This window comes from Hemicordylus capensis, chromosome 1 (assembly GCF_027244095.1).
Source record: "Hemicordylus capensis ecotype Gifberg chromosome 1, rHemCap1.1.pri, whole genome shotgun sequence".
NCBI lineage: Eukaryota > Metazoa > Chordata > Lepidosauria > Squamata > Cordylidae > Hemicordylus > Hemicordylus capensis.
In genome coordinates this window covers 146412408-146423961 of record NC_069657.1, presented here as the reverse complement: position 1 = coordinate 146423961, position 11554 = coordinate 146412408, and the positions used below count along the sequence as shown (strand labels likewise).

Here is an 11554-nt window from a genome sequence, read left to right as displayed (position 1 = left end):
AGCATTTCAGCTAGACATACATAGTTTCCCTTGTTCATATTCATACAGCAATGTCACTTTTCGGTGTTGTAATTACTGCCCCTCGTGTTTTCCTAAACAGCTTGGGGAGTGATTCAGCACTTTATCTACTGTTTTATCTGTGTATCCAGCCCTCACTTGCTGGTTGGACAGAATGCCAGCAGCAGAGAATGCTGCAGTCTGCCACTGTCAGATGAAGAGGGGATGATAAACAGAACTGCAGACATTTCATCTGCCTGCAGAATTCATGAAAGCACCCCAGCTTTTCAAACCTGAATGCTTTTTACTTGGCCCTGAAATCCCAATCTGGATTGTTTCCATTTGTATTATGTTGATCTACTCTAAATTAAAAATGGACTAAACTGTCCTCTCTGATCTAAAGGAGTTTGGATACACTATATTTGAGGAGAGAGGAGGGAATGTATAAGAATATGATGATACAGTAAAGCAGGTTTTAAAGAGTTGTGGTGTGAAGAATAGGCAAAGAGTAGAAGAAAAAATAGCAGCAATTCAAGGGCTTACCTGAGACAAATCAGTCTGGCAGTAACCAAATCAGTCTGGCAGGAAGAATTAGGTGTAACTAAGATCTTGTTCTTGGAGTAGTAAAGAGTGTGAACCCTAGAATCTCAATTTGTCTATATCTTTCTCTGAATTTTGGGAGGTTTCTGCCACTTGTATTAAGTGACTATGATTTACTGTGGTCTAGAAAAAAGCTGTATTGATTTGTACACTAGCACTAAGTGCTAGGATAAAATGAGACATTTTATTACTTCCTTGCATAGCTGGGCAACATTAGATTTTTATCACTTAAATAATCCAACTATATATAGTTCCCACTATCAAATCTCTTAGAAAGACCTGGTTGGATACTGTAACTCGGTTTCATTTCAGTCAGTATTAATAGGGGAAAACCCTAATTTCTGTAGCACCTGTAAAGAAATCTGGTGAGGGAAAGCGGACTAACTAGAATTGTAACCTTATTTCAGCTCCTTGTCGCTAATGGTGAACATTATTCCTTTGCATATTAGCAGCAAATTTGTGTGCTGCCTGGTTTAAGCACAATTCCAGTATAATGAGATAAAATAATGAGATAAAATTCTGGAAACTTATTCCAGAAGTTTGGCCTGACATGCTAGTGTGTCTGAATTTCAAAAATACTAAATCTCTTAAAGATTCTCCCTCTCTCTTAAGGCCAGATATAGTCTTAAAACCATTTCAGATAGCTTTAAGCCCGATATCGACTGTTTAAGAACTAATTGGGTTCAAGATTTGGGATACAGTGTTACATTATTCAAATACAAGGCTACTGTTAAGTAATTGTCCTTTTCTTCTGTTGACCTACTTAAGCTTACCAAATAAATAAAAATCCTGTCACATTACATGTGTTAAGACACAGAAGATTTGTTATTGGCCATGCTTATCTTATGTACATTTAAGCTTTACATAGAATTGTCGCCAGACTACATCTCTTCCATTTCATGGCCATTTGACCTAATCTATCTATCTTCTATCTATCTATATAAAAGGCTTAGGTGGTCCATGGCAGGCTGTACATGGCAAGCCCCGCCCTCACAGCAGCCATGACCAATTCCGCGGAGGAGATTAATAAAAAACATGATGAGATTAATAAAAAACACTACTTCTAACAAGTAGATGCCTGATATATGATGCTTCATAAACTATCATAAGTATATGATATTGAATCCATTTGGAAAGGAGAGAGAGAAAGAAATCTATTCTAGGATTCATGATAGAACTCTCATTTAATCACCTTATTCTGGGAAACACCTCTGCAATCTAGAATTTCCTCAAACTTGCCATATTCTGGATTGGCAGAGTATCACTTATAGCAAAGTATTATTTTACAGTGTTGGAGCTCATGCTCTGTGAAATTGAGTTGCAGACTTTTTAGACTTATCCATTAAAGAGCAAATTGTATATTACATGAGGGATACATGAAAGTTTAGTGTAATTGGTCCACCTTTTCTAAATTATGTAATTGAACATTAATCTTTTTCATTTCCTTTTATTTATATTTTAAATGTTATTTTTCAAAACTGGTTGCAATTTGTAATGGAGTGTTGATTGGGATAGACAAACCAGGGGAGCAAGGCTTTGTAATGTAGGAGATGTCAAAACTGATCTTTTCTTGACCCTGTACTGTCGAAATCTTTGTTAATTTGTTAAATTCTAATTTTAACAAAAATGCTGGATGTAAAGGGGCAGCTTTTAAATGGTGATTCTCTGAAAGTAGGATGGGGATAGCAACTGTCCTGTTCATCCCAGCTTAATGTATTTTCCAGTGGCTATGGCAGTTTATATCTAAGTACATAGTTTCAGAGCTGTTCCCTAGAGTTATTCAACAAGGAAGGGAAATGGCATTGATGCCACTCTTCCATTGTTGCCAGTTTACTCTCTGTGTGTGTGTGTGTGTGTGTGTGTGTGTGTGTGTGTTTGATAAATGTTTTACTTTCAGAATGATTGCCACATAACTGTTAGATATATAATTCTGTTAGAAATGCCAAACTTTCAGAGCATGGGTCAGTAGAAAACAACATGTGAGAGATTCAGTAGCTTTTTGGTAGATTCTTTTTATGAACCTTTTACAGAAACCGTTAAAAATCTGATAAAGCTTTTACTCCCTACACAAGCTCATGCCACATTAAGTAGCTATTCAGGTGCCATGGATTTTTATCCTTCTTGCTACAGGCTAACAGGGCTATTCTTCTGGATTCTGTTCCTAAAAGCAAAGCATACACATACATATTACTGAGCCAGCTTCTAGGAGGAAAGAAAATTCAGTGCAATTCTTACATTTATGCATGTCTCAGAAGCTTGCAATATTCCAAAATAAGCTAGTCCAGTAGAAGTAATCTAAATTTTATAGCTGTTTGGTTAGATTTGTATTTTTATTATGTTTTTATGATTGTTTTAGAGTGGTTTGTTCATTGCCTTGGGGTCCTAGGACAAAAGGCAGTATACAGTTTGTAAAAAATAAAGGAAATACTGCCCTGATTCTTACTCTTTGGAACTAGTACAAAGGAAACATCTCTGTATTCTTGTTTTTACCTGCTGTAGTGTAAGGGTGGTGGTGTGCTTTCAGTTGAGGTAGACTCCATTTTTGCCTCCTTGGACACAGAGGTTGAAACTACTGGATGGATTCAAATAGAAATTTGACAGGGAGCTTCTACTTGAGGAGAGAGAGTTTTTGTTATCAGCAGTACAAAGTGTAATTACAATATACTTTGTAATGTCTAGAATTAATGTAGTACATTAGAAAGGGGTTGATTCTTATTTGTATTTTTAAATTAAAAGGTCTTTCAGCTATCAGCTGAGATGCTAACACAGAAAAATTGCTTTCTGTTCATACAACAAGCATGTTCTTTTTCATGTATTGTGTTAATGTTAGCAGTGATAAATGTAATCTCACAGCTAGATACTCTCATTTGTAAAGCGCTCTGCATGAAGCTTCGCTTTAAGATAATTTGGAAGCTTCAGTTTTAAGATAATTTGGAAGCTTCAATTTTACTGATATACTAGAAGTATCTGTACAGATCCAATCTAGACATGACACATTTAGCATTCAAATTTTTTCTTCCCTTTTAAATAGCATCAACAGGGTTCAATCTGGATTGGGACTATGGTGCGGAAATAAACACTTTTTATTGTATCCTTTAATTCTGTGCTGTTTTCCTGCCCCATATCCCACCCCACCACTTGTAATTTGATACAATATTTTTATAAATAGCTGATGCTTTAACTTAGTAGAGTTACTGTTTTGGGGGGGGGTTGCTTGGAATGGAGAAGGATACATAGATTAATAAATTGTTCTCAGTTATTCCTCCTGCTCTTGTGTGCTCAGGAATCCAGAAGGAAATTTATCTGGTATTATTGCAAATAAAAGGTCATATTAATGATTCCAAGGCCAGAAATGGGAAAGAGCTGAGGTTTGGTTTTTTCAGTACTAGTTCAAGAAACAGAAGCCAACATTTTCAGGGTGGGCATTACCAGCTGGTTGTGTGATAAGAAAAAAGAAAGAGAGGGGAATCTTCCACTCTTTTATTTATCTCATAAAACAAAAACTGCCGGGTAAGCAAAGGCCAGGGAATCAGCACCTTTACATCTTTCAGGCTCCCTCCATTGAGGTTTAGCGGGGGCACCGTCACTCTGTAAAAGTCTGATGTTGGTCCTATAAGAAGTTAGTTGGTCCTATAAGAAGCTGATGTTGGTCCTATAAGAAGTTAGAATGAAGCACCTCATACACGCAGCTAAAAAGGGAGGAGAAGGGAACTGGGCATAGGTATTTCTTAGGTGAGCAGTTGGAGTTGTTCATGATGGTAGCCTAGTGAATTTCTGGCCAGTTTTTGGAGCTGCCTTGTTATGTGAAGGCTGTTTGAATAATCTCAGGAATATCTCCCCCACCACCGGTAATTCTTATTTGGCAAGCTTCAGGAGGCGCTGGATGTCAGGCTCAATGCTGGTGGTGAGGAATCTGGGGCTATAGCGCTTGAAAGGCTCTCCTTCAGGTCCCACCAGGAACTTTTCAAAGTTCCAGGAGATGTCGTTGCGGTACACTGGGCTCCATATGATGAACTTGGGTTCCATCATGAGGCAGGAGGGGTTGTCATCTGGGTAAGGAAGTTTGTCCTTCAGGTAGGCAAAGACAGAGTGGGTGTGCTTGCCATTCACTTCACACTTCTGGCAAAGAGTGAAGTTGGGTTCAAATCCAGAACCAGGCCGCACATATTTCAAGCTGTTGACAATCTCTTCATTCGTGCAGTTTTCCTGTTGGGGAGAAGCACAAAGCATGGTGAGAAACTGAAAGCCCTGTACAGAAAATAATTCTCAGTCTGCATTCACAGTCTTCTAATAGGCACCAGTGTAGCAAACTCACCATGTTTTGCACTATCCTAAAATACGTGGCTGATCTGACTTATGCAGAAGTGTCTTTCCTGCAGGAGATGAAGCTCACAGGAGATGGGACCCTCCACCGGGCTCGGATTGACCCACAGGGCAACGGCATATTCCTGGTGCGCCCCACCTGCACGGCGCCCCTGCGCCCCAACTCTCACCCTTAATTACCTATTCTGCTCAAAACACTGCGCCCTCCCCACATACATTCAGTGGCCTCAGTCCGGCCCTGCCCTCCACACTCCTTTTGTTGTTTTCTTATTAAAATCTGACCAACTAGGTTTAGCCAGTGGTCCTATTTCTATCGTCTAGTTAACAGAGCTGTTCTTATGACTAGATGTCTTTTAAACCAGATGCTTGATACACTCAGATAAGTTTTACTAGTCTGTTTAGAACAGGAACCTGGGGGTGAAGGAGCTTTGCTGACAGAAAGGAAGATCACATTATTCCTGGAAGGTCTTGAAAGGTCTTGAAAGTTTTGATGGCAGGGATATTGAAGTCCAGAATTTGCTCACTTTCCTGCACACACAAGCCCTCCTCTTTATTACTGTGTCAATAGTTTATAAAGCATTGGTTGTAGTTCTGGGTCTGTCAATTGACAGTCCTTGCCCTAGTATAAGAATGCCCAACCTCTGTATAGGGCTACTCTGTTCATTCAGACAGTGATCTGCACATATTGATCCTTTACAAGTAGTTAGTTGGTCCTATCATCAATTTGGGGCCATCATCAATTTGGGGCCACCTAGCAGCAAGTACTTTATAACTATGAAGCATTTGCTGCTAGGTGGAACCAAATGTATGCACATGCATAAATGTACACTATATACAAAATCCCAAACAGATATTGCATTTGAAGTGTGGATTTTCTCTTAGTCTATTTAAAAACATATTTTCCCCCTTATGAGTGAAATTGTGGACAAATATGTCAGCAACCCAAAATTTGGGGTGCCAGAGATCAGCTAAAATAGCTTTGAGGTTAAGGCCTGGAATGGATGATTCTTGCCCTAGTGAATAATTATGCTCCCCGATCTTCCATTATCTTTCTCTCAGCCAATTTATTTATTTAGATTTATATGTCGCCCTACTCCCATAGGACTCAGGGCGGCTTACAAACAATAACATATATAGCAACACAATTCTATAGAATACATCTTACATAGCCTCATAAACCACAACCCAACACAATACTCATTCCACATGACATAGTAACCATGGATTACAAGATCACTCTACGACCAGCTATCTCAGCGACCGAACAACCGGCGGAACATTTCAGTCTTACATGCCTTGCGGAAGGCCAACAGATCATGGAGAGCTCTGATATTATCCGGGAGACTGAAAGTTTGGTCTTTTCTTCACTCTCTTCTTTAAATTCCCAAACTTGTGTTTTGTACAATGCAGGGGCGTAACTACTATTAGGCAAGGGGAGGCGGCTGTCTGGGGGCCCCCACGCCTTGAGGGCCCCCCCAGAGGCAAGTCACATGGCTATATATTGTGAAGTGTCTGTGTGTGTGTATCAGCAAGGGGCCCATTTTAAAATTTTGTCTCTGGGCCCACTCCAGCCTTGTTACGCCCCTGGTACAATGTCTCATTTTCCTTTGCCTCATTTTCCCTTGCCACGTGGTTCTTACAGGGTTCTGCTTCCCTACAGAGCTCAGGAAAGTCACTTAGCAACAGGTTGTCTCTAATGTAGGTAAATCCTACAAACGGCAACTGGTTTCCAACATATTATTTGGGGGCAGAAGAAGTTTCAACATCTTTATCTTCTGCAATGTCATCAAAATTGCTGCTATCTATTTTACTACTCAGCTGAGGTACAACTGGTGCAGCAGTCTCTCGAATGTTTTCCCAATTCCATTGATCGTTCTTAAAGAAAAGATGGAATTTAATTTCTTCTATGCCGTTCCTCTCGAGACGCACTTCCCTGTCTGTTAAAAAGGCACAGATGAGGTCCTTTGCATCCTTAGAAAATTCTACATCACCCGGGAAATTCAATGAGTTCTTATGATCAGTTATTTTACTGAATGTTTCTTCTATTGAATCATCATAAAATGGAGTGTCTCCAACCAGCATCTCAAAGAGGAAAACTCTCACAGACCACCAGTCGCATTCCCTTCCATAATAGCCATCACCACTTTACGACTTTAATACTTGCGGTGACATGTAGTCTGGTGTTCCAACAGCTTTATCACAATGTACCATCCCTGTTTCATCCATTTTCATACAAGCACCAAAATCTCCAAGCTTCAGATGTCATTCTTATCCATCAGTATGTTGCCAGGTTTCACAACTCTGTGTATCAAGCCCAAGGAATGAATTGTATCAAGAGCAAGGACAACTTCGGCGGTGTAAAATTTGGCCCACTTTTCAGGCACATTGTATTTGTTCATAAGGTTGTCAAGATCTCCACCTGGCATGTATTCCATTACCATGTAGAGGTATTGGTCATCGTGAAAGGCACTAAAAAGCTGAACTACCCATGGACTGTTGGCAAAGGCCATTATATTTCTTTCTTCCCGAAAAAAAGGCGATATCTGCTCTTTTGAGCATATCAGATTTACTTAGAAGTTTCATTGCATACACCTTCTGTGTTGTCTTGTGGCGAACCAGTTTTACTTTTCTAAATGCTCCCCTTCCAAGCACTTTAACAATATTATAGTCGTCTTCTTTCATTTGCTGACTATGAATTTTCCCAACTTTCTCACATTAAGAAGTTGTCTATATTCTTGTTTTTGCTGAGTGCTGGACAATCCAAATCAAGTACTAAGGAGTTCAAGTTACCCATGCTCTCCAGGATGTCCTTGTCTTCTCCTATTGCCCAGCACTGCCCTCCAAGCAGCAAAAAGCCCCGCAAAACAGCAAAAAATGCAGAAAATATTCCGATTTTAAATAGAAACAAGCCACACAAACCAACTCCTTCCTACATTCTCTGGGAATGCTCTGGGAAAGCCTCTATGATAGAGGTGGCAGATTCCCCCCCCCTCACAATATTAGGACTTGAAGTCATCCACTTAAATTGATTGGCAGGAGACATAGGACAGATGGGGAATGTTCTTCTTGATACCATGTATACTAGTGTTATCTATTTACCTTTTCAGTGCTAGATGGTGACTTCTTTATTCTCACAGGCTTGTTAAGTTTTAGTTTTTAGATACTAGTTGTGGTTATTTTGCATTTTTGTGTGTGTAATGGTAACCTTTTTAATTGTAAGCAGTCTTGGAAACCTTTTATTGAAAGGTGGCATATAAATGTTTTAAGGACATACAACTAACCCCCTGCTAACTGAGCAAAGAGGCACCTTTTTAAAATGGTGATTCTCTTTATTGAGCAGGGGGAGAGCAACTGGCCCTATCCAACCCCAGCACAGCATCCCTCCAGTGGCTGTTGCTAGTGTCTTTCTTATATTTCTTTTTAAGACTGTGAGCCCTTTGGGGACAGGCAGCCAATCAATCAATCAATCAATCAATAATGAATGTATGTATGTAAACCACTTTGGGAACTTTGGTTGAAAAGTTGTATATAAATATTTGTCGTATTCGTATTTGTAATTATTGTGTGTCATTAACTGTAATAGAATGTGGTGATGGTTACAAGCTTTGATGACTTTAAAAGAGGATTCGCTACTGTCTTGAGCAGGGTTCCTAGAATGCAGTTTTGCACAGTAAATCTTCAGTTCATGGAGAAATTTTTTACTGGCTACCAGACATGATGGCTGTGTGCAAGTCCCATGTTCAGAATCAGTAATCCCTCCTCAGCAACTGGTATTCAGTGGTAACATCAAGCAAGGGCTATTACTTTCATGCCCTGCTTGTGGGCTTTCCAGAGGTATCTGGTTGGCTGTTGTGGGAAACCCAATGCTGGACTTTGACTTTTTGATCTGATCCAGCAGGCCTCTTCTTATGTTCTTCTGCTGGCACGCTGTCTGAAGAGGATCTGTGCTAGGGAGTGTACAGGAGCCTCTGGTGAAATTATGTGGAGAATCTCGATAGAATATTGGGAGCCTTCTCTCTTCACTGATGTAGTGATGGAGCTGCAGCACAGGACTACTCAGTTTCTCTTGGCATATAGGATGCATTGGAACATTAGAATGTGACTCAGATTCCTTACTGAATTAAAAGGTCTATTCACATGTGACCCAGTTGCAAGGATTATCCATCTAGGAGGGCACAGGAGCCCACCCTGGGCTTAAATGCATTAGTCCACCATGCCTATACTATTAATGCAGAACAGAATAAGGCTTCTGACTAGAAGGTGTGCAAAATTCTGGAATCGGCTTCCTTGAGCAGATATACAAACAAGGAACCTTAATGATTTCAAGACAGTAATTTGATAAATGTGTTTATACAGAATAGTCTTTCCAATGCAGTGCCTTCATTTTGAATAATGGGTGAAGAAAGCCGCCCCCCCCGGAATAATCGGAGGAAGCTGTGCTGTGTGGAGGATTGTACCTTGTGGGAGAAGACTGGCAATTACTGTGGGTTCTTCAAAGCTCTATGATTCTTATCAGGGCTAGAAGTGTCCATTTTGGGGCCATCGATTAGTTTAATAGTGAATAATAATAATAGAGAGTACTGCAAATCCTCCCCATTTCTGAAAAAATTGAGCTCCTTAGACTGATAGCACATTAATTGCAGAGCCACTTTTTGGATTTATTCTATTACTGATAGCAAACATAATGTTTTCAGAACAAACACAATAGCACTAGTGTAGCAAGGCTTATCCCAGCACAAATATGGAGGGAATTGTCTTCCATTGCATCTGACCAAAACTGGCAACAGAGATATTATTCATATGGATGGAGGACAAGCTTAGTACCTGGAAAATGGCTACTGGATCAAATTCCCAAGTAATGTGGATCATAGAAGTTTTCTTCTGAATAACTGTAGTAGTTCCAGCATAGCTCAAAGAGGGTGACTTGGACCAAACTTCCAAAGGGTTTCAGTCCCATTCAAGCAGATTCTACAATTAATTGCTTTCCCACTTCATGTATTCTCCTTTAGAGAACCTGTGTGCTAAATGATGAAATGCAGCATCCTCTTATCAGCTACAAAATGCTGGTTATTACCTATAAAGCCCAGAACAGCTTAGGCCAAAGGTACTTAAGCGTGCCTCCTTTGTCATAAACCCTGACCCTTATTAAGATCATCTGGGGAGGTCTGGTTACGGTTGCCACAGTTCGTTTGGTGGCAACTCGGGGCCAGGCCTTCTCTGTGGCTGCCCTGGGGCTTTGGAATATGCTCCCTGTTAAAATAAGAGCTTCTCCATCTCTGATGGCTTTTTAAAAGATAAGACACACCTGTTTTCTCAGGCTTTTAATTAAAACTAATTTTAAACTAATTTTAAACTTTGTTTTACTCTGTGAAATTGTTTTATTTTATTATGTGAATTGTTTTCTGTGCAAGTGTTTTAATTATGTTGTAATTTGGATTATGTACACTGTCTAGAGATATACATATCAGGCAGTATATAAATATGATAAATAAATAATATATATTTTTTTTAAAAATAGCACACTGAATTCAAATGTTCAGAATCACTCAGCAGTTACAGCCACTACCCATTTAGTCGCAGCATAGGATTGCCATTACTAAATTACCAGTCTTCAATCTGTCGAAATATCTCATGGGATTGCTAATTGCTGCCTCAAAGAGGACTGTTATGTACTTAAAAGCAACAAGCAAAAGCTGTTCCTATTCAAAGTGTTGTCGCAATGAAAGAGTTCACACCTGGTGTATTTCTTATTGTCTTACAGTAAGTGCAGGAGCATCCTTTCAGGCCAAACACTGGCAACCCTGCCAGTCCAAGCTTTCTCTCTTCCTGATGCTAAAATGTCTAGTGCTGAGGGTTATCATCATTCTAAGGACATTTGGTTAACTTGGGCATTTTAAATGGCACTTCAACTGCATTAATAAAGTCACGTTTTATAAATATACACACACACAAGGTGCACACATGCACAGCTCTTAAATAACAGAGCAAGAACAAGTGTTCATGCAGCAACTGCATTATTCTGTATTTGAATTGGTTCCTATGGCACTTTGCTGCTCTGTTTTGAGACTCTTGTGGGACAATAAAAATAATTTGATATGTCAAGTTCCAGCAAGGGGTCTGCTGGACTTCCTATAGGAATATACATGCAGCCTGATCTTCCTGTTGCATGTCTACACAGAAGCAAGTCTTACTAAATTAATTGGGGCCGCATTCCCAGGCTCCCAAATAATGTCCAAGTGTGTGTAGCATCCTCAGTTTCTAGCGGTTTTAGGATGGAAGAAGGAAAGCAGCAGTAATGTGTTGGAGAGAATTAGTTGCAGGGAAAGGAATGAGACAGAGCAATATACTGTATTGCCAAGAAGGCTGTCTAAAGAGAGGATGAGTCAAGGCAACTTACCTGGTAGCCAAACTGGTTGCAAGGGAAACCCAGCACAACCAGCCGTCGAGGATATTTGCTCTGCAGCTGGTTCATCTGGGTGTAGTCCCTCACTGTTGTGCCTCAGAGGGAAGCCACGTTCTCTATCAAAACTACTCTCCCCCTGAAGTTGTTGAAATCCACTTTCTCCCCTTGGAGGTCAGTAGCACTGAGGTCATAGAAGGATTTGGCGATGGGAGTCATGGCTGCTGCAGGGAC

The 11554-nt window shown here is 40.0% G+C and overlaps 1 protein-coding gene across 1 annotated transcript; it reads right to left on the bottom strand.

Moving 5' to 3' along the window:
* Positions 1–4063: 4063 nt before the first annotated feature.
* Positions 4064–11554, bottom strand: GPX2 (glutathione peroxidase 2). Its single transcript, XM_053287283.1, has 2 exons — positions 11318–11554; positions 4064–4803 (listed from the first exon to the last, which is right to left on the bottom strand). Exons 1-2 carry the CDS (start codon positions 11537–11539, stop codon positions 4453–4455), a joined length of 573 nt encoding a protein of 190 aa, XP_053143258.1. The 5' UTR covers positions 11540–11554; the 3' UTR covers positions 4064–4452.